At 40.0% G+C, this 24,808-nt stretch overlaps 1 protein-coding gene across 1 annotated transcript; it reads left to right on the top strand.

The window, feature by feature from the left end:
* The first annotated feature begins 88 nt into the window (after positions 1 to 88).
* fbln5 (fibulin 5) lies at positions 89 to 24,409 on the top strand. Its single transcript, XM_083887189.1, has 11 exons — positions 89 to 426; positions 560 to 614; positions 1,463 to 1,511; positions 1,753 to 2,034; positions 13,991 to 14,113; positions 17,107 to 17,223; positions 17,398 to 17,514; positions 18,747 to 18,869; positions 19,612 to 19,738; positions 19,870 to 20,065; positions 23,329 to 24,409. Exons 1-11 carry the CDS (start codon positions 383 to 385, stop codon positions 23,488 to 23,490), a joined length of 1,395 nt encoding a protein of 464 aa, XP_083743315.1. The 5' UTR covers positions 89 to 382; the 3' UTR covers positions 23,491 to 24,409.
* Positions 24,410 to 24,808: the final 399 nt, after the last annotated feature.

The raw sequence follows: 24,808 nt of genomic DNA on the forward strand, positions 1-24,808 counted from the left end.
TTTCTGCCTTTTTTTTTTGCCCCCAACAGTGCAGTGAGGAGCAGCAGCAGCAGCAGTGACTGCGCCGCTGTGGGGCCACAGGCTGCAGAGGAGGAGGCGGAGGCAGGCTCTCCGTGATTGAATCCAGCTGTTGTGGAAGTGCTCGGAGGGGGTCCGTCAATTTGCATTGCTAAATAATAATGTGTAGAGCCGACGGAACAGTCCATTTTGAAAACGACCTGGTCCGTCCACCGAAGCTCCAGCTCGGATCACACTGCGCTTCATGCGAACGAATTGGTGTCTGCGTTTGCGTAAAGACGCATAGTTTGGAGCGCAGAGAAAATATCCCTGCAGAGAACAGAGGACAGTTTACGGGTGGTTCACATCTTTGAAACTTAGCGCGATGTTTTCTGTAATACTCGGCTTCAGGTTATGCTCTTCAGTAAGGTGAGTCATCTTTGTTTTCTTTCTGTTTTTCGTCTGTGGGGCCGTTTTTGTTTGTGTTTGTATGAAAAAGCAGAGTTTCTGTTTGTCTCTGAGAAAAGGGTTAAACCATGAGTGAATGTCTGTGTGTCTGTAGGATGTTGGCAGCTCTGGTGTCTGTTCTGCTCTGTATCCGACCTGGACACGGACAGGTAACACACACACACACACACACACACACGTATCATTCTGCATTGAATTCCAATCATTTTGACAGCTTTACAAACAACAACAACATTATTCTCAACCTAAGCTACAGCCAGTTAAAGCCTAACTCTAACTTGAACATAGCCACATTACAAATCATTGCCCTACATTTTGACCAGTTGTTCAAAAATGAGGTTCTGCCTCATTAGAACCAGGTCTTGGTCTCCATGAAGCCTTCTCCTGACAAAGTGTTAAAGAGCTAACAAATACAAGTGTACTCTCACACAGGACTTAATTCACTTCAACCATGGTCATTGTCATAATGACATGTTCACATGTATTCAGCTAGTCATGTGTACCAGAACAAGTCAATCTAACTGCAATAGAAAATAATGTAATATAATTTAGCACATCATCTATTTCTGATCTGTTGCCACTGAATGTATGTACTTAAATTGGTACAGTAATCGTAGTCAAAATTAGAGATTAATCGATAAATGGACCTGATTTTAATCATCTACTGTATATTGACCAATCATTATTTAAGTCAATTTAATTATCACAATTGTTTATATGTCCATCCAAAAATGTCTGTAATAAAGTTGAGCTGTTTCATGTATTTGATATGTAGCTTATACATTACCTATTACATTACTCATAAGTGCATTGAAGATGAACCCACTCTCTTAAATATTGGCTTTTGGTCTACAATGATTTTCTGTACAATCATAATGCTAAATTGAAATAACCTTTTGTTTTTGATGTTTTTGAGAAAGGCACTGTGTCTGGGTTTTGGGTTGTAGAGTCTGGACACGCAGCACTTCATTAAATGTACATTTAAATCTCTCTGCAGGGCTGCACAGACGGTTTTGCATATGATCGCAGGGCAAGGCAGTGTATAGGTGAGTGTTCCTAGTGTTGCATGATGGGATTTCGTGATGTCAGCTTCTCGGAAAACATTCACTAAATGTGTCTTGTCAACACAAATAATAACACCGCTAAAGTGACATGTCTGCCAGAATGTTTTGTTATGTGAAAAGTTATTGTGCATTTTCACGACAGTGAATAAATAAATAAATGAATCAGATGCCCCGCAGATGTTCTGAAAGCCCTTCTGCATCAGTGCACCACTTTGTCTTCCAGATGTGGACGAGTGCCGGACGCTGCCAGATGCTTGCCGTGGAGACATGCGTTGCGTGAACCAGAATGGAGGCTACCTGTGCATCCCGAGGACCTTGTACAACCAACCGTACAGACCAGAGACCCCGGCCCTCCCCGAGCCAGTTTACCCAGACACATCGGTTGGATTTCCAGACACTTTCCCTGCTGCTGTTCCCAGATCTGTGGAGCCCAGCTACCCCAGGGTGAGGGCCACCGCTCAATGCCTGCTGGGATACACTGCTGCAGAGGATGGCAGCTGTAACGGTGAGTCAGCAAACTGATATCAGCAGTAGGAACACACAACTAGGTCCCTTCAAGATCCAGTAAAACCATTTAACTGTACCTGATACAAGTAGCAGAAGTATTATTTGCAAAATGCTGAGTTCTCTGAGTTGAGGAGACATTCCTTCAACTGTAGCGCCCCCTGTAGCGAAGTTGAATTTCCTACACGGAAAGTCGCAGCAACCTTACAAAGCCTGCCACAGGATGGCTGCCACTCCTGTCAATAGTAAAAACACTCTGTTACTTTTACTGTTAATTGCATTTCTGTCCTGTTTGTTTCACAATAAATCAGTGGTACACATAGTGCTGTTCAGATTGTTTCCCTGGGCACGTTTCTTCTCTATTTTTGTGTACATTTACAGTGTACCAAACAGCTTGAGATACATTATGTGTCCATGTTTTTTCGGTCCTCTCAACTGGGACACGGTCACGTTGAAGGCGACGTCGGATGTAAATGTACATTTGTGTTCCCTTGTATTCTTTGAGCACTGTCTTGTAAATGTGTGGGGACTGCTGGACTTCCTCATATAACCTTATGCCTTTTCATGGTTACCTTTTTCTTCGTTGTCTCTTTGGACTAAAACGAGAGCGTTCCACAGTTGGTGGTGTCTGCGCAGAATCAAACTTTTCCATTCAGACCAATGTGGAAATGACCAGATATCGAACGTTACATTTTGTGGACTGTAGCAGACCTCTGCTCAGACACAGAATGTATGACCTGGACCTCAAGATCCACTGTCATATCTAGTGGTGACACTCTCTCCCCTCACTCCCCTTTACCCCTTATAAATGTATACTTATTATTACTCTTAAAGTTTCTGCCAATAAAGCCTTCTAAATGTTGCATACTGGCACTTTAAGACGTGCTGTGCCTTCTTTGGCTGGATTGAAATCAGGGTTTAATCTTCAGAATTACTTTTTTGCATCCCGTGAACTGGATTTCATGCTCCTGACAGAGACTTGGCTCCAGGCTCTCCAAAATTCTTCCTCCTGATAGTGCTTTCTTAAGCTCCCCGTGTATCTCCGGTCAAGGTGGGAGTCTTGCCCCCGTGTTTAGAGCTTGTTTTCTGTGCTGGCAAACTCCATCCGTCACATATTCCAACTTTGAACTACAGCTATTGGAATTGAACCTGTCTGTCAAGTGTCACCTTAAAGTATGACCACACTCTAATTGCGGGTGATTCTAACATCCATGTCTGCTGTGAGTTTAAACCAATGGTCAATGTTTTAATTTTTCATCTGTGACTGGCGCAACTCTTGAAAAGGGTCACACCCTAGATCTTGTGTTATAGTGTGGCCTATCTGTGTGTATAAATGAAATTTGCGAAACGGCATGTATTTCTGACCATCTATCTGTGTTATTTACTGTTTCAATCCCTTATTAAGGGTTAAAAACGACGCTCCCTCACGCCTCCAGTGCACGATAACTCCCACACTGCATCACAGAGTGGGAGATATTCAATCAATCTAATTTGTGTTTTACACTTGATGGTAAAATTAACTTTTAATTTCTCCTCAGCCACAGCTCCTCTCACTTCTGGGGTCCCCCAAGGTTCCATCTTGGGCCCTATAAACTTTTTATTAGATATACTGCCTCTAGGGTCTATTTTTAAGAAACATAAAATCACTTTTCATTGCTTTGCAGATGATGTCCAGATCTACCTTTCTTTTAAATCAAATAGCAAAGCCTCTGTTCAGGCTCTGCTTGACTGTTTAAAAGATGTCAGATCCTGAATGAACAAGAACTTCCTAAATCTAAATGATGAAAAATCAGAAATCATTACCTTTGGACACAATGCTCCTGACACCAGTAATCGGTAAAAAACAAAAAAAACAACCTTGGTGTGACTTTTGATAATGCTTTTAAATTTGAAAAACAAGTGAAGTCTGTAATCAGGAATAGTTTTTATAAACTGAGAATTTTAGCAAAGGTAAAAGGCTACCTCCCCCCTAGAGATCTAGAGACCGCAGCTGGAGTACTGTAACTCTCTCTACTTTGGCATCGATAAACCACTGATGTCTTGTCTGCAACTCGTGCAGAACGCTGCAGCACGCCTTCTGACTGGGAAGTTCAAACGCGAGCATATCACGCCAATATTGGCCGCACTCCACTGGCTAACAGTCCGTTTTAGGATTGTTTTTAAAATTCTCTAAATTGTTTTTTAATCATTAAATAGACTGGCACCTCAGTATCTTCCTGAACTGTTGCACATACACAGCCCACTCAGAGCACTTAGGTCAGCTAATCAGCTGCTGTTGGATGTCCCAGAAACAAAGATGAAGACCAGAGGGGATAGAGCCTTTGCAGTGGCAGCTCCTCGGCTCTAGAATGCCCTGCCGTGACACGTTAAAGGCGGCCAGACTCTTCTTTTAAATCATCTTTAAAAACCTATTTTTATTGTTTTTATCATGGTATTTGACGTCAATCTGTACAGCACTTTGGTCAACCTCGGTTGTTTGTAAAATAAACCTTGACTTGACTTGACTTTAAAGATTAAAAAAACTATCTGCAGATAGTTTATTTGGAATAATTTGGTTGTTATTGCTGATCCATTATGAGCATTTTGTTGTCGTAGCTGCTCAATGTGGAGATAGTTTGATCCAATTTATTCTTGACCAAAGAGGTCAAGGAATAATCAGAGAGGTCCCGAGATAATTCATGGGTTTGGAAAGAAGGAAAAGAAACATCTGATTGAAAGATTGTTGTCAGTCTTTGTAATTTTGTCTTCTGTGACATAATTTTAACTATTTGATTTGCAATAAAGCATCAAAATAAAACCGTGTGAAAGCAAACGTTTAAAGAGGAAATGGTGCACCTGCTGAAAATGACATGTTACTTAAAGTTTATAATATGTTTTTGAGAGTGGTAATGTATTTGTACATTAACAAGTTCACTTCATTTCTTCAACACTGATTTTAAAGGTAAAAGGACACTGACATACATGACATTGTTGTCAGTTTGTTTGCATTCACCAGCTCTGTGTGGTTATTTCAGAGTGGAACAACTGAAATAAACCGATGTCTGCTTTGAACTTTGTCGTCACAACTTGGACATGGCACCCACGATTAGTCCTCTGTCCCAGCCAGATTTAATGTAAGGGATATGAACAGTATTGTTATGCTTCTCTGACATTTTTGTCAGCTAAAAGGCTTCTCCGATTGACCTTTGATTTCCTTGGCTGCGTCTTAGAAAAGCATATCCTTGTCCAGTTGCTTACAGGAAACACAAGGTTGGACATTGTCTGTCTTCTGCTGCAGCTGTTTTCAGTTTCCAGTGTCTGTGCTGAATCTCTGCCCATGAATGTTGAGGCAAAGATAGTCCATCTGCCACCTCCTTGTGTTTTACACATTTTTTACGTCGAAACCACTGTGGATGGACGAGGTGACACAAGTAAAAGGCATGTTTTTTTTTTAATGCTCAGGGCAGCAGCTTGTCTGCCGTCACCAGGGCTGGAGCACAGGGCCTCCAATCTCTCACAGGGAGGAAAGTTATTATTCCAGATTACTTCTGTTGTGTTTCACGGGCACAAGATATCCCAGCTGTCAGATAAACACCACAATAAACAATGAACATCTGATGTCCTCCAGCTGTGTTACATATATCTTAGCATAATTACCCCAGTGTCTCTTGCAGAGAGGAGTTGTTGAAAATGGCCTTTAGCTCTGTTTGTGGTGCTTTTCTGTCATTTTGGATAAAACAGCCATGACCATGTAATGAATGGAAAATGTACACATACAGAACAGTATGGGTTTCTCCCCTCGAAAAGAGAGCCTTAGAGTTTAGGTCATGCACAAATATGGCCTGTTTCTCTTTGCAGGGGGAGAAGGCTGTCAGGGAGACAGCTCACTACCTTGTTTGTGTAAACTTAAAGCAGAACGCCAAACATCATGAGGTCATTTGCTGCCAAATCTGTGCCCAGGCTGAGCGTTGAGAACAGGCATGTCTCTGTGGGGGCCTATCGTAACAAGTCCCTGCGGCACTTGAATGCTGGTGTGAGTGTGCTCTGATGTAATGGGTTGTTGATGGATGCAACCATGGGACGGGAAAAACGACACAGTGACTTCCTGTCTGAACCTATAACAAACATGGCTTTGTCTTGCACTGTACGCTCCAAATAGTACCAAAAATGGCATCAAAGTGGGAGCAAAACAGAAGAAATTAGGTCTTTGAAGCCTCAAGCACATTTATTTTACTTGATAATGCATCTGGGAAGGCTTTTAGGAAGAATTTCTGAGCCATGCTTGAAGGATTCTGTGCCATGCCATGCCACAAGAGAATTAGTGATGTTGGCTGCTGATGTTGGGTAATTCGATGTGGCTTGGAGAGTTCACCGCAAAATTCTTACATGAGTAATATCGCACAACACAGAAATGTTGCATTGAAGGTTTTTTTTGTAGCTCTGCCCATTGTGTGTGGTTCTGAATGGTCATGTTTTTTTTTACCTTTCTCTGTAAACACTTCGATGGCTGGGCTTAAAATTCCAAGTAGATCGGTGGTAAAGTCATTTAAACCACCTGTCTTCCTCATTCCGATGCTCAGTTTGAACTTCAGCAGGTTGTTGTCTACATGCCTAGATGCATTGAGTTGTTGCCATGTCATTGGGTGATCATATATTTGTGTCAAAAAGCAAAAGTTTAGCTGCCTAATAAAGTGTATTGAGTGTACAATCCTTCAGTTATCACTGGTGTAGAGTGCATCAACAGTGATGTAGCATCAGCTTCTTGGGGTCTGACTATCGAGTTGAGATTCATGAGCATGATGTCCAACAGAAGAATCAAACCAAACAATGCTGAACTGTAGATCAGTTAAAAAGACTTGAAAAATCCTGAAAACATGCATTAATCTCCATCATTTAGCATGGACATTTCTTTCTGTGCAACCTCATTAGGCACAACGCAAAAGTTTTCATTTTAGATTCGCATTAGCGTAGCTAGATGTTGTGACCACGCCAGTGGCTGACAGTCACAAAACAGCTAGCTATGATAAGTTGCACAGCTAGGTTGCAGAGTTTGTATTATGTTAGCCTTTACGTTCCTGATCATGCATTATCATAACTGAAAAGTCTTCCTACTTCCTACTGGCACTGCACTAGTAAATGATAATACAAAAACTTTTCTTTCACTCATGGTTAGTGGTTGGCTGAAGCCATTTCAATTGTCAAAAAACATTGTCAAAAAACTGTGTTTACTCTTTTTAAATCATAATGACAACACAAACTACCCAAATGACCCTGATCAAAAGTTTACATACCCCAGTTCTTAATAGTGTGTATTTCCCCCTTTAACATCAATGACAGCCTAAAGTCTTTTGTGGTCGTTGTGGATGAGGCTCTTTATCTTCTCAGATGGTAAAGTTGCCCATTCTTCCTGGCAAAAAGCCTCCAGTTCCTGTAAATTCTTGGACTGTCTTGCATGAACTGCACGTTTGAGGTCTCAGAGTGGATCAATGATATTGAGGTCAGGAGACTGAGATGGTCACTCCAGAACCTTCACTTTGTTCTGCTGTAGTCAATGACAGGTGGACTTGTCCTTGTGTTTTGGATCACTGTCATGTTGGAATGTCCTAGTACGTCCCATGAGCAGCTTCCAGGCTGATGAGTGCAAATGTTCCTCCAGTATTTTTTGATAACTTACTGCATTCGTCTTGTTTTCTGCATTATATTCTGACCAAATGTCCTGGTCCTTTGTAGCTCACACATGCCCAAAACATCAGCGATCTACCACGTGTTTCACTGCAGGAATGGTGCACCTTGAGTGAAAGAAAGGTTTTTGTGTTATCATTCTGTCATCATTCAACTGTACTTTGTGTTTAGTGATCATTAGCGAGTCTTCAAAGATGATGGAGAATGTGATTGTTCCAGGTGTTTTGTGGCATTGTCAGTTAGCAGGATGTTAGCTTCTACTGCTAAGGGAAGGCGTGTATAGTGTTGCTGTGGACTCTTTATTGAAACACACTTGTATTAACAGATTTGAGAACTGTTGTAATAAGGGTAAACTCAAATTTTACGTAGAATGTACAGTCTGTGAATGGTGGACACTTTTCACACAGACATTTACACAACTCAGAAACATTAAATTCGGCCCTCAGACACTCCCTAATCCTTTGTTTTTTCATTTCCCACGGAGCTGTAATATTAATTTCCACTCATGACTTTGGTTTGGGGTGTTTTCATGTCTGTTTTTAAGTTGAAGGATTACATGCTTCTCTGTGGCTTGAGTCAAATTTCCAACCTTGTGAGGTTCCCTTAAGATAAAGTAAAAAAAGAAAAGAAAGGCAAAAAGCACCATTTTCTTAAAACAAGAGTGTTTTGTTTGTTCTTCAGGGTTCAGTTTTTTTATTTTTTCATCTAGTTTGAGAGAACAGCTAATAGGATTTGGCTTTTCCTCTCTGAAGATTGGTTTGAATTTGTGTGTGCGCACATTTTAGGTCAAAATTGTTAAGTTTTCCTTCTTGTGACTGACTTTTGGGCATGTGAGACAAATCACATCATTCATGTCTTTTCTGAATCTGACAAGGATTGTCAGCAGAAACCCAACAGCTTTGTGGGCAGCTCCTGAAACAGTCTATATAAGGAGGTGAACTGAAACAATGCAGTTTTGGATACACATGTGGTGCAGATGAGGGCCATTCAGAGAGGTATTGACTGATAACCACAAGCAGGTGTCGAGGCTGTTGTAGTACTTGGCCGGTGGCCGAACATTCAGGGCCTCCTCTAACCCTATGAAGGTCCAGCGGTCCAAGTTGGCACAAAGGGAATGGTCCCATTAGCAGACGTTATCGCTTCTCAAAACTGCCTGTGCAAACAAAAATCCCAGCTCCCACCCACTTCCCCCACCGCTTTTCTAGAGATTGGTTTCTTTGTGGTCTGAGAACCATAAACAGAGGCTGGAATTTTAGATATGTCATATCCTCATAAGGAAATGTAGCTATTATGATGTAGTGAGTGAGCCGTGCCAGGGGCGTCCAAGGAATTCAGATTGTAATCTGAGAAACCTTTAATCCTGTGCAAAAACAACTGTGAACCGATAACATGGTGAGGTGTTAACTGTAGCGTTTAAGAGGTTTTTTTTAGTGCAGTGAAAACCTGAGTGAATCTGTGCAATCCAAAAAGCCAGCAGAGAAAATTTTGGTCTTGTGATGAACTGTTGACGTTACAAACAAGCTCACTTACAAACAACAGTACAATGGCTAGTTTACACACAGGCATGTAACCTTTAAAATGAATACATGACGAGTAGTGGTGTCTTTCCAGGCTCCTGCCACACAGTCTCTATTTTCTATATTATTCAGTCGGATTCATCTCAACCTCACCACAATTACTTTTTAAACAGTAGTTGAACAGTCCTAGCCAGCCAATTTGTCTAAATCCACTAAACAATCAAAGAGAGAACTTGCTTCACCGGACTCGACGATGGTACTTTAGCTAGCATGCTAGCTGAACTGCAGACAGACTTGCTAACGAAGCCTGACTCACTGTTCATCAGATTTGAAAACAAACTTGCTGCCATTGACGCCAAATTAGACAGTACACGATTACTGACCACGAAAAAAGCATTTCTGACCTGGAATCTGAGCTGAATCAACTGCAGTCCTTGGAATCTCAGCTAACCAACATGGCCGATGACAATGCTAAACTGAAAGCCAAGGTAACTGACCTGGAGGGGAGAAGTAGACGGTGCAACGTGCGTCTCATTGGAGTACTTGAGTCTGTTGAGGGAACACGACCAACAATATTCTTCTCTAATCTCCTGGTGGATATACTGGGCAAAGATGTGCTGACTTCTCCCCCAGAGCTTGATAGAGGTCACCGTGCGCTGAGACCCAAACCAGCAGAGGGGGATAAACGTAGATCCGTGATCATTTGCTTCCACAAATTTCAGACCAAGGACATGGTAATTCGTGCTGCCCGCAAGAAGCGAGATGACCTAAAATATGATGGCAAGTAGGTTTACTTTTACGATGATTACTGTCCTGAAGTGATGGATCTGCGAGCTGAGTACAAAGAAGTCATGCATCGGCTGTTCACTCTCAAGCTCAAGCCCTCACTACTGTACCCAGCGCGACTGTTCATCTGACGGGGCTGACGGTACCTCTTTTCGGTAAAGGAAGCCCAGCAGTTCTTGTCATCACACCAGAAATATGGATCTTTGACGGTGAATGGTGAATGGCGCTATTCAGGTTACTCTTATTTCTTATTTCAAATTTCTTATTTCATTTGAAGCTGACGATGTTATTGCGGACTCAAATGGCCGGTTTGTTATTGTGTCAGGGACACTCTGTCACGTCAGAGTCATCCTTGCTAGCATATGTACCTAATTGGGATGACGAACAATTTATCTCAAGGATTTTTACTTCTATTCCCAATATTGAAACATAGCACATTATCATTGGGGGAGATTTCAACTTTGTACAAAGTGCTGATTTGGACAGATCTTCAAATAGACCGCATGTTACTAGCGCCCTTTGCAGAAGACCTGGGCATGTCTGATCCATGGAGGTGCAAATTCCCTGATAAAAAATTATTTTCTTTCTTCTCACATGTCCACCACACCTATTCACGGATACATTTTTTAATAGACAACAGACTGCTTTCGAATGTTCTCTCATCTGATTACCATAGGATTGTGATCTCGGATCGTGCTCCCACGTCGCTAGACATAAACTTCCCTAATCACAACCCTTCTTTCAAACCATGGAAATTGAACTCAAGCTTGCTTGCCAATGACCCTCTGGTAGACTCCTTGAGGTCAAGCATTGAACTATTTTTTGGAAATGAATGACACGTGTCGAGAGGCACCTTATGGGAGTACTTCATGGCATATTCAAGAGGCCATATCATTTCCTACACAGCCCACCTCAGAAATACTGCCTTGTCTCGTCAAACTGAGTTATTCTGGAGATTGGCGATAACAAACAGAGTTCAACCTTTTAACCTCAAATGATGCAGAAAGGAAATTGCTCAAGTCGAGACAAATGATCTTTGAGTCAGGGGACAAAGCTGGTAAATTCCTTGCCCAGCAAGCCAGAGCTGCAGCAGCGTCTAGGCTCATTCCTAGTATTAAATCTCCATCAGCCGCCACTACCACTGACTCAAAGCTTATAAATTAAAGATTTTCTAAATTTTACTCTGATCTATATACCTCCGACCATCCTAACACCAGTTTAGCAAGTGTGCTAAACACCATCGAATTTCAAAAAGTGGATCAGGGACTACTGGAGCATTTAGCTGAATCAATGTCCACAACCGAGATTTTAAGGGCAATAACTACATTACAGATTGGAAAATCACCTGGTCCAGATGGATTCACAGTAGAATTTAAGAAATTTGCCCCACTTCTCTCCACAGCTCTAAGTGACATGTATAATGAGGCTCTGTTACTTGGCTGAGTTCCTCCAACCTTGACCAATGCCACAATTACTCTTCTCTTAAAAAAATACCCCTTACTTTGTAGTAGTTTCAGAGCTTTGTAGTAGTTTTAGTTGGTAAATTGCCAAGCCATGTAGCCCCTTATAAATGGTTGGACCAAGGTTTCAAATATTTGGGTGTTTTTGTCACTTGGTCCTTGGTAAACACTTTCAATGGCAATTTTGTCCCTTTGCTTAAAAAAGTTGAGGAAGAGTTCAACAGATGGTCTACACTGCCCCTCTCATTGGCTGGCAAGGTTAATCTAATCAAAATGTCCATCCTCTCAAAGTTTCTTTACCAATTTCAACATATCCCTGTACTTATCTCAAAGAAGTTTTTTGCCAAAGTAGATAAATTAATCTCACACTTTCTTTGGGGCATTAAACCTGTGCGCTTGCGGAAAAATATATTGCAGCTCCCTAAACGGTCTGGTGGGCTAGCTCTCCCCAACTTTCTACATTACTACTGGGCAGCGAACATTCAAAACCTCCTATACTGGACAGTCGATAGCACTGCCAATCAACCAGCCTGGGTCCTAGTTGAATTGTCTTCCTCTAAGACCTCATTACGGATTCCACTTTCTCTAATTTCCCCCCAAAAAACCAGAGACTTATGGGAGCAGGTGTTGGGGCATATTGAAGAAGACCAATGGGACCATATTTTGGGGTTAGGCCAAAATTCCTCCATCTGTGCTCGGCACAGACTGATTCAATGCAAACTAATACATAGGACTTACTACACCAATCACAGATTGTCCAAGTTCTACCCTAATGTTGCAGATGCTTGCAATAGGTGCAACCAATCTCCTGCAGACCTCGTTCTCATGTTTTGGTCATGTCCAAAGCAGGCAGACTTTTAGTCTAAAATATTTGACACTCTGGATATGGCCTATCACTGTGTAACAAACCCACATCCTTTGTCTGCCCTTTTTGGTATACTGCATGGCAACACTCTAACAGCTGAAGCACAACACTCTTTGGCCTTCTGCACCTTGCTTGCCAGGCGCTTGATCTTACTTTGGTAAGGAAGTTATATATAATCTAAAACTTGAGAGGCTGAGGTTCTCCCTTAGAGGCTCCTTGAGAACATTGAAACCCCTTGCTATCCATCAAAGACTTCCCAGACATTATGCCTGATGAGTGAAATATTTGAGCCCCTTGGAGTAACAGTGTGGTTAGGGTTAACCCTCCAATTCAAGGATTTATATAACTATTTATTACTTTTTTCTTTTCTTTCAATCCATTAAGTTTTTTATTTATTTATTTATTTATTTATTTATTTTATGCCCCTGTATGTTTGGTTTTGCTTTTGCTTGGTCCTGTTTTCCCCTTGTTGTAGTGTGTCTTTTACCTAGGTAGAGGGGGTGTTGGAGTGTGGGAGACTATGCAAGGGACAGAGATGGTGCATTGGGAGGGTGGGGGTATGAAAGAATGAAAAAATTACATGCACTGTATTTTATGCACTGTTTCACTCTGTATGGTTGGTGCTCAATAAAGCATATTTGAAAAATTGAACAAAAAAAATGAATACAACCCAAAACACAAACGCAAGCATCAACAGAAACACGCTGCAATAACAAAACAATGCAAAACTGAAAACATAGGCAGGACAGAAAACACATACACACCCCAAAACACACGCAGGACAGAAAACACACACAAACCCCAAAACACACACAGGACAGAAAACACACACAAACCCCAAAACACACACAGGACAGAAAACACACACAAACCCCAAAACACACGCAGGACAGAAAACACACACAGGACAGAAAACACACACAAACCCCAAAATACACACAGGACAGAAAACACACACAGGACAGAAAACACATACAAACCCCAAAACACACACAGGACAGAAAACACATCCAAACCCCAAAACACACACAGGACAGAAACACACACACAAATCCCAAAATACACACATACTCCTCCCAACAGGCAGGAGATACAAAGTCCCACTGGTTCTGGCAAAAACAATCTACACAAAATGATTAATTCCAACTGCAATCACAGCCCTCAACAGCAGAGGAATTTCAGTAAATCCATAATGTTCTGCTTCTGGTCCTTTTCTTTCCTTTAATAATCAATTTGTGTTTATTCAGGTTTTTATTTTTGTTTACCTTTTCTTTGTGTATTTTTGTTTAGGCCTTTGTTAATGTCTGTGTGTGTGTGTGTGTGTGTGTGTGTGTGTGTGTGTGTGTGTGTGTGTGTGTGTGTGTGTGTAAATATCGAACTATGGTTGCCTTCACATACCAATAAAGACGCTGTTCTTCTAGCTGTCTGAAGTAACCTTCCATTCCGACAGCAAAACACATGTTGGTTTGCCCATTCAGGGCTGCTGTAGAATATGGGGGCACAAGAAGGTAGCCTTCATAAAGCAAGGCCTTTGCCTAAAGTACATGTAAAAGGATGTCACGTATATACTCATACAAATAAAACTATATTCATTAATATCTGATTTTGTTGATTTCAGGTCCAACCATGAACATCTGTAACTATAACATCTCCTTTTCTCCATTGCAGATATTGATGAATGTGAGACCAACTCTCATCACTGTAACCCCACGCAGGTGTGCATCAACACGTCAGGTGGTTACACCTGCTCCTGCACTGAGGGATACTGGCTCATTGGTGGACAGTGTCAGGGTGAGTGAGCTCCTTTTAAAATAAAAGGAATATTCTACTTACAAACTATGGAACTTAAATGGTAAGAAAATGATAATGTGTGTGCAGCTTTCATCCACAACACAGCGGTATCTTAACACAGCAGTGTCATTACATAGTTGTCTAAAGTAAGTGACAAAATCTTTTAAGCTACTTTGTATTTTTACAAAGTAGCTCGTGAAACACCTCCGCAACGGATGTTATTCTTCTTCTGCGGTTCAATGTACGCAATTGGATGTGCCCGGACTAGTGCCCAGAGCAGGAGGATCTGCTGTTCAGGAGAACCACAGGTTTTTTTCAGAGATCTCGCTGAGCCAGAGATTACAATAAAACACAGCGTTCTCAGCAATGGCTGAAAGACCATATATCACATTTTTCAAAATCAATACAGTCTCTTGTTTTGTTGACAATATGCCATTGTGGCGACAGGAGCTCAGTGGTAGAGCAAGTCGTCTTTTAACTCAAGTCCAACTCGTGTCCTTGGGCAAGACACTTAACCCCACGTTGCTCCTGACGGCTGTGCTGCAAAAAGCCTTGGATGCAGTGGAGGAGGGCAAACGTGTGTATTCATGAGCTCTCTGTGGTGCTACCTAGCATCTTCATCCTGATATAACCTCTCGTAACTTTGGTTTTTATGCAAGAGGCGAAAGCATTAAGAACTTATTGATGCTATTAAAGAAACTAAAGCGGACCTCACAAAACATATTGACAAGAAAACAGCCGACGTACAAACAACATTAACACAAATCGAGTCCCCACTCTCTATGTTGGCGGAACAGGTCGAGGAGAAACAAACACGAGTGAGTACAAACGAAGACGATGTCAAAGATGCCTGTGACTGTGTTGATGAAATCGAGAAACTGAAAACGCACCTCAAAGTCAAAAATGACAACTTAGAAAATCACAGCAGGAGGTCTAACATTAGGACAATAAATGTGCTGGAACAAACAGAGGGTCGTGATGCCGTTTTGGAAAAATGTATACTGCAAATCCTGGGTAACGACAACTTCATCTCACCTGTGACCCTGGAAAGAGCGCACTGCATCGGAAAGAAGTCGGATAGACCCTGGCCCCTCATCGCCAAATTCCTGAACTTCAGCGATAAAGAGAATGTCCTTTGAATGGCCAGAAGTAAAGGAGGGATGACATACGAGAGCAAAAGGATATCTTTCTACCCAGATTACAGCGCAGACCTGCAGCGTAAGAGAGACGAATTCCTTGATTCCATAATCCTATCAAACTCTCCTGGATGAATAGTACTCCACAGCCCACAATCTGCAGGTGGAGATTTAAAAATGACACCCTGAATGAGACCCTGAATTTATTTCATATATGACTACCAATATTGAAATATTTCTTGATGCCAATTCAAATTCCTCCTTACCTGCCAATATTTGGGAGGCTCTTAACGCCTATATCAGTGGTATCATCGTTTGTCAGGATTGAGCCAAGCCTTCTATTTCGTACTCTAGAGGAGATGGGCTTTGGAGAGAAATTCACTCTGTATGTTAAAACACCTTTTAATGCCCTCAATTCTAATATTTTAAGTTTATTTACATATTTCAATATTTACATATTAATGTTCTCAGGAGTTTCTTCAAAGAACCTGGCATATGAATATGGCAAAGGAAAAACTACACTAAGAAATCAAAGTAAGGGACTATACCTTTCGCTGTTGCTCCAGTACCCTATCAGGGTACAGGTACAAACTGAGGTACAGGTACACACATTTTTTGTCACTAGGGCTGCAGAAATATTTCTTTAGAGGTACAAACAAGCAGGTACAAATTTTAAAGGTACAGTGCTAGTACCCTGATAGGGTACAACTGGAGCGACAAAGCATTTGTACCTTTTTAGGTACAGTCTCGTACTTTGATTTCTTGGTTTGTAGGGTCAAACTCATCTCTCTACAGGCTCGATATTCAAGGGTTAGGGTTAGGGTTACATCTCAGTATCGATCAATTTGGATCTGGCTCTATGCAGAGATGACTGAGGTTAGATGGGTCCCAATAGAACGCTGAGATGAAGTCTATGCCTTTAAAGGATATTCCATTCAAAGCTACAACAAAATGTTTAGCCACACTCACAAACAATTCAATAATACCAAACTCATGTTCTGTTTGGCAAGAATCTCACTCACTACTGAAAAATTGTATTGGAAATCTGAAAATTTACCATCAGTAAGACATTGGATTCATTAGCCTGTGTCTTACTGCACACCTGAAAAGATATTATATGTTGTGAGATGGAAACATGCAGCCTTTGGAGAAATCTGTGTCCCCTTCATTGACATTCTGCCTTCTGTGGACTGTGGTGGTGTGAACCTTCCTGGACCAGCTTCAAGCCCTCTGCAGGTTCTTCTGGTATATCTTCCAATGGGTATATGCATAAACTGTATAAACTGTGTAGATACTGTATATAAATGAAAGGAAATTGAGAACCATACAAGGGAGGAGGGTGGCGGTGTGATGGGAAAAGTTTGTGTCATATTTTTTGTCTTGTTTAGTTCTGATTTTACTTTTTCAGTTTTTTCCCCCCTCTTTCTCCTTTGTCATCATCCTTGTACAGTGTGTCTGTAAGGTTATACATTTGTCTATGTTCCTTCTGTAAAAATACGACTTTCAATGTAACAAACTGTAGGTGCTTTCTATACACATTTTGTAAGAACTTTTGTTAATAAAACGACATCTTTAAATTAAAAAAAGAAAAGAAAATGAGCTGCACATAGATGCGCTGTATGCAAGTGTGAGCAAAACTCATAAACCATTGTGATCTGTTATGGCTTCCCATAGAAGAACAGCGCCCTCTCTTTGTTCTGAGTAGTAACACAGCTGAGCAGGTTTTCAAATCATTGATATAATGTGTGATTTTATTTAGACAAATATTTGAGTTATTAGTTTAATAGCAAATATACTGTAATCATTTTCTCAGTTCATAACAAGTCTTTTGTGTTTTTTTTCCTTCCTTTTGACCAGATATTGATGAGTGTCGCTATGGTTACTGCCAACAGCTGTGTGCCAACGTCCCTGGCTCTTACTCCTGCTCCTGTAACCCTGGCTTTATCCTTAATCCAGACAGCAGGACCTGTCATGGTACAGACACACACACACACACACACACACACACACACACACACACACACACACACACACACACACACACACACACACACACACACACACACACACACACACACACACACATGCACACTTTGAGGATCTGTGTTCCAGTCTTGTGTTAATCACTGTTCATTGTATTTTCCTCAGATGTGGATGAGTGTGAAGAAGAGCCGTGCAGTCACGGCTGCTTCAACACTTACGGCTCCTTTATGTGCAACTGTGATGAGGGGTTTGAGTTGGCGGCCGATGGCACTACTTGCATTGGTAAGCAGAGCTGATTGCATTTTTCAAATTTGATATATTTATCGCATTTCTTCCTCAAAATATTCCCTTACCCTACGAATAGTATGTCCATCCCCAGAGTTGTCTCCAAAAACCAGTAAGGTTACAGTATGTCATAGAGGTGATTAAAGGTCCAGTGTGTAAGAATGAGTGGGATTGTAAAAAAATATATATACTTAAAAATGATTAACTTTTTAATATACTTCATTGGTGATTGCTCTAAGACAACGAAATACCTTAAGGATGAAGCACCACAGCAGTTCAATCACTCTGCCAAAACAGCCCTGTTTTGAGTGTCTGTCTCTTTAAATGCAAATGAGACACAGGAAACTACGTCAGCGTCACTGAGGCTCCGGCAGCTAACAGCAGTTAGCATTTGGAAAAGCCATCATTTGCCGACTCTGGCCGGCACATTGCCGTCATATATAAAATGTAAATCCTCTGAGGCTGGAAGTTTGTGTAGAACTCTGTGCTGCACTGTGCAGACAACAATAGAACACTTCGCAGACTTCTGCTCTTCCAGATACTATTGCCCTCGTCTACACTCTCGCATTTTTCCGTGAGACAACAATTCCAGGAAAGTCTCATTGTGATGTAACAACGAGTGCAGAAGTGTTTTATCTCCTGTACTTAGACTGAGGAGGACCACAAAAACATGAGAGAGACATCTTTTTTCACACTTTGCCTACTCATAGGGCCTCCAGAGTCCCAAATACAAGTATTAAAATGATTAAAAAGTTGATTTAGCATAATAGGTCTCCTTTAAAGCTCAGCTTCAAACTGCTCTCTAAGAGACGGCACAGAGCTTCCACAGAAGCTCAGCTTCTCTGGGGGTCAGTGGAGCAGTGCATAAGCTGGGCTGAAAGACTGAAAGCCGGAGCCAGTTTTTGATTGACAGCGTTGCAGAAACATACACCACAGTGGAACCTTTTCTGTATTAGTCCCGTGTGGATTGTACAAAGGAAGTGTGTCATTGTTTGTTATTTGCTCGGTGATATAGACCACTTTCATTTGCACATATACACTGTAAATAAAAACATTATTGCAACATTACATGGACCTGCAGGAACAGACACTATGGAAACTGTCTATGAAAATGCAATATAACAACATATGTATGTAGTGTGTGAGGGAACCAGAGAGCTTGAGGGAAACTCTGCTGATCCTGTTGGTGTTGGACAGTATTTTTCCTGATGAGTGTCCATCCTGTACAGACTTGGACGAGTGCAGCTTCTCTGAGTTTCTGTGTCAGCACAGATGTGTGAACGTGCCTGGCTCCTTCTCCTGCATCTGTCCACCGGGATATTATGTATTCGAGGACGGCAGGACCTGTGAAGGTAAGGAGATAATGACACAGTGGTGACTATATCACCTTTAAACATCATTTTCTGCACACTTTATTGAGCTGCAAATGTTTGAAATATAAATAGTACATATTTGTAAAAACATACGTGTTTGTGTTTTTAGCTTGTTTAAAATGAACCTTCTTTACTACTTTAAAGATATACAGTGCTTAACAAATGTATTAGACCAAAGCCACAGCTGCTCTAAATGAACAGCATTGGTTTCTGTAATGTTAATACACCAGTATGTAGGAGCTCTTTATATTTTTAATTTGAAAATATAATTAGTATTGTTATCCATGAATTTTCCAATTTACTGTTAAGCTGGCTCTCAACCTGACAAAGTTCCTGAGGTGGTAGAAGGTGACACGAGTCACCTCCATTTTATTAAGCGAAGAACCCGTGAGCCGACTCAAATTTGGGTATAATTCAGGTATATTCAGTTTGTTATTTGACAAATAAATAACATTAACATTTTTGAAAACATATTTCACTTTCTAAAAAGTATTTATGTTTTCTTGTTTTAAAACAGGTGGTCTAATAGATTTATTAAGCATTGCATATAATAAAAAAATAATTTGTCATATAGACTATTTGCACATTTTATCTTTACTGAATAACTGAATATAATCTGCTGTTTTGTCTTCTCACTGACCATATTATTGAAATGTTTTTTTCTCTGATGATGATGATAATGTTTTAACTGACTCTGATTGTTGTGTGTTTGATTTTAAAGATATCAATGAATGTGACACTGGTAACAACACCTGTACAACAGCACAAGTATGTTTCAATTTCCAGGGAGGCTACACATGCCTGAATCCTTTACAGTGTTCCTCTCCTTACGTCGAAGTTAGTGACAAGTGAGTTGTTGTCCCCCCCGCACACTTATCTTACTGTATGTCCCCCCCCCGAAGGTGTCTTCATCACATTAATGTTTACTGTGTCATATTCCTGAAAACCTGAACTCTCCTCGTGTCTCCTCCTGTGTCAGTCAGTGTATGTGTTCAGCTGAGAACCCTGCCTGCAGGGACAAGCCCTTCACCATTTTGTACCGACACATGGACATGTCGTCGGGACGCACTGTCCCTGCAGACATCTTCCAGATGCAGGCCACCACGCGCTACCCGGGCGCCTTCTACATCTTCCAGATAAAGTCGGGCAACGAAGGCCGGGAGTTTTACATGAGGGTGAGTAAAGAGACACAGTCACCTTAGTTCACATGTGAACATGAAGCAACATAACACAGCCATGAGTCACTAAGAACTCATTTAAAGTCTGATTTACCAAATATTAGCCCCCAAAAACGTGTGAAAATGAATGAAAGTATTAACTAAAAATATTGTGTGGTGATAATAACTAAATAATAGTGTATATTATTACACTGTTAATTGTCCTAATACCTGCTTAAATTACATTATTTTTAACTTATCGATGCTTAATAGTGGGGAGAATTCAGGCTAGATTAATATATTCATTCTAAATAGGTAATAACTAAAAATGACAAATGCTTTATATGATTTTTTTGTGTAATTGTCATTCTTCCAAATTGTGTAACTCTTCCTGTATCTGAATAATTATTGTTTACATTATTACACCATTAAAAACCTGCTAATACCTATAATATAGGGTTTTATTTTTAACTTATCAGTGTTTAATATGGGCGCATAAGGGTTATATTAATATAAAACAAATGTTTTATGTTAGTTTATATAATATGAATTGAGATGAAGACAGAATAAGCTGCAGTGGACAGACAACCTGAACAGTGCCACCTACAGGAAAACAGCTTTTTGTGGCCATTTTGCAACTTTTTAAAGTGAACGGTGATCAAGTTCAGTCCACAAACAGAATAAATCTGTCTTCAGATTAAGGCTGAATGAGACACACATCACCAAACTGTGGCTTTATCCAGAAATGTGGTGAACAAGAAAAAAACCGGAAAAAACGATTCGATTTAAAGCGGCGTTTTTTAAACCACACTGGAATACTGTGATTTTCACACCATTCTCACTCAAATTTACGCATTTTTCGTTACATCTGATGTGTCAACAGATGGATGTTTTGTTGCACCTGTAACGACACGCATGCACGCACGCACACCCTCCATATCTGTATCACTATATCACAGTGAGAAATTAAACCAGCACGATGTAGATTCTGCTGGATGTTCTAATTTTAAAATTTACTCCATGTAAGAATTAGTGTTAGGAAGGTGTAGCACTGCTTGGATCCAAAATTCAAAAGACAGGAATCAGGATGAGTAATCGACGGTGAGGCTTTGTTGCTCTACAAACAAAAAGAATAACAATCGAAGTTTTCAAGGAACAGGTTCGTAACAAAAATGACAAAACCTATTCTAACTCTTAGCTTCCAAAAAATACTTGCTATCAAGCTTGAAACAATGACTTCTTCATGTTGCATAAACAACGCACTGACACTGACTGAGGGAAGTGGGGACATTATAAAGGGGAGAGGTGTGTGTGGTTACTGAGGATCACCAGGTGCAGTGCATCAGGGAATTAATACTAAAAACGTGACTTAAAACATAAACTAAAACGCTAACTAAACAACAAAACACTAACAGATCTGCCTCCTCGTGACAATTAGTTTGAAACATTTTTTTTAGTAAATGTTCTTTGTTATTTTCCACACTTGCTGCTAATAAAACTTAAATCGTGCAAAAGCAGAAATTCAGATTCACAGTGATCCATCAAAATGACCCAATCTGTTATTGTTTTCTTTCTTAGAACAGCTTTGTTGTTTTTACCTCTGTTTACCCATACAATGTTGACATGACCACATATTGGCAAACACAGTGATGTTATTTCCCCCTTCCCACCTTTTTCCCCCTTACATAACAGCTCAAAATGCTTGAAAACCAAGTAAACAGTTACACACTACATGAGGCTGAATGACAGTAAAGAAAACATAAACAACATGATCCACCTGTGTTCATCCACAAAATGTCCACCCAGTACTTTAAACAAAGCAAGGTGTCAGTTAAACTGAATAATGTTAAAATATGTTGATGCCAAGTCACATTTTGAGTTAAATGGCTTTTTGTTAAAGGTTTGAATGTATCTTAATACAACCAGGTAAAAATGAATGATTCATCATGTTTACATACATGTACAAACAGAAGACATTTTAACCATAACCCTTTTCATTCATTTTAGTTTTTATTTAGTTGGGACTTTTTGTTTTTAAAATCAGTGTTAACTGTTTTTTTGAGAGCAGGTTTGTTAAATGCTTAGTTCTTGTTAGTTTTAGTTTTTGTAATATAGAGTATTTGCCAGGTGCATGATTCAAAAGGGTGATAATAAGTATTGTGTCATAAAAACCCAGCAAAAAGATGCCATTTTAAAAGTTTATTAGGACAGATGAACAACCATCCCTGAATCAAATATAACAGACTAAAGACACATATGAACATAACAACATAAATAATAATAAATTACTCTCATCAGACACATCATATTGTTTGTGTATCAGGAGTCTCAGGTGCTCAATCTGATGAAAAACATACGCAAAATTGAAAAACAATAGGTTTGATTTACTTAGATGAACCAACTCAACTCAATTAATTACATATCAAATGTTAGGGTTAAACACATTAAAAACATTTTATTATGAATGGAAATACAATCTTTCAAAATTGCTGGCAGAGAAAAAAGTAAATACACTTCATATGAACCCAAAATGATGATGTATGAAAACTAAGCACATTTGCACTACAATTTTAGTTAGTTTTATTCATTCATTCAGTTAGTTATTGTTTTCTGGTTTTTATTTTTATTTCAGTTAACGAAAATGTTCTTCCGATTTCACAAATTGTGAGTCTTAAAGACTTCAAAACTGCGACTGCAAATTCTGATGCATGATGTCACGACAAAGTTGTCTGCTTGACTTTACCTTATTACAACCATGGAAACATGAATGATTCATCTCTCGTGTCATTCGTTCACACACAAACCTATGAACACAAATCAACATAACGCTGTTATGGCTTCCTGACATGTCATTACAGAGTAAATCCAGCAGATGGCACAATAAGAGTGTGCAAATTATCTTGTAGCAAGCATTTGTTGTGAGATACATTTTTAATGAATATAAAGTGCTGAACAATGTATTAGACCATCTGTCATAAAATGAGAAAACATAAATATGTTGACATTATTACAAAGACAAACAATATTTGTACAGTGTAGAAGAACCCCTTTACAAGAATAACTCCTTTCTAAACTGACATTATTTACATATACACACAAGGGTCACCAACTTATTAAATTTTCCGCATATGTACTGTATATCTGAATATTCGTTTATGTCAATGTTGCCAGACGACCGATCTGAATGACTTTGTGGTTTTCTCTCAACAACGTGACCTATTTGTTTTAGAAATAATTCCCGTCCTCACGTTCCTCGTATGACTCTTTTCTTCTTCTCGTAGCAAACCAGTAATGTGAGTGCCACTCTGGTGTTGTCACGGCCACTCAAGGGGCCGAGGGAGGTGGTGCTGGATTTGGAGATGGTCACAGTCAACCACGTCATCAACTTCAGAGGCAGCTCCATCATTCGCCTGACGATATTTGTTTCAGAACACCCGTTCTGAGTTTCTCCGTCACGCCCCCCCCCCACTTCCACCACCACCACCACCACCAAACGAACTTCATCATTGTACCCACGCTCCGGAGCTGCTCTCGTCTCATGTGCAGCTGATGTAATGCTGTGTTGTCTGAGACGGCTCATCGTTACTTCTTTTGTTGTTGTTGTTGTTTTTAAACATTCAGTCATCCTCAGTCAAGACACGTCTGATAAAGACTCAGCTGTTCTGCTGATGGGAAGCGTCCACTGTCCACGCTCTAGACCCCGCCCTGGTATAATGGACACAGAGCTTTTATGGCTTCATTCTGAACACACACACACGCACACACACACGCACACACACACCCACACACACACACTGGGATATTAACGGTGTACAATTTCTAACATCCTGTATTGAGAAAATGATGGAAACCACACTCACTGAGACTTAGTGTGTCCTCAGACCAGTGTTTTTCTTTCTTTCCCTCTCTCTTGTGTTTTTTGATTTTTTTTTAATTGTGTTTCCTCAGTTGTGTGTGAGTGTGTTTGTGTGTGTGTGAATGAGTGGATGTTCATCCCTTCAGTTAAACTGTGAAGAGTCGAGAGCTGTCGAGTGTCCTCTAAGAGCAGCTTCAGTGAACACAGTGTCAGTGTTTTTTTGAAATGATGTAACGATCAGTCATAAACTGAATTATTGATCACTGTTTTCTTTTGGCCCAATAAATGATTTCACCCACACACGTGACCCTGGCGTGAGATTAGATTAGATTACACTAGAGATTCACCCAAAATGAGTAAAATGCAAAAAAAAAAAAAAAAATGCACAAGACTTTACAATAAGGGTACATTAATGAAAGAAATCATGCTGTAATAAGCATGAACTAACTGTTAATTAATGTTTCACATAAAATATAATCATGTTATTATGTTCATTTAGCCCTGAATAACATCATTAATTTTTAAAACCCTTGAATAATGTTCATTAATTTATCACTAATTCGTGCAATTTTTCAAGGGTTTATCAAGTTTATCAGTAATAACTGGTAAATGTTTATGTGACTTAACTATAATTAAGATTTGTTAATATGCATTAATGCTCCCTGTGAACCTTAATCCACCACACATAAACTAAACCTGTGTTTCCCACTAATAAAAGTCATCAAAGGAACATGAACAAATGGTAAAAATGGTTAATAAATACTCAACATCATTCCAGTAATGCATCTTTTTGCAGCTAATACTGTGCATACAATAACAAATGTATGATTAACATGAAACATTGAAGAACCTTAAATTTAGAAACACTTAAGAGAACAGAGGTAATATCAGAATACAGATTTGTG

Source organism: Microchirus variegatus (assembly GCF_963457635.1).
Source record: "Microchirus variegatus genome assembly, chromosome: 3".
Taxonomy (NCBI): domain Eukaryota; kingdom Metazoa; phylum Chordata; class Actinopteri; order Pleuronectiformes; family Soleidae; genus Microchirus; species Microchirus variegatus.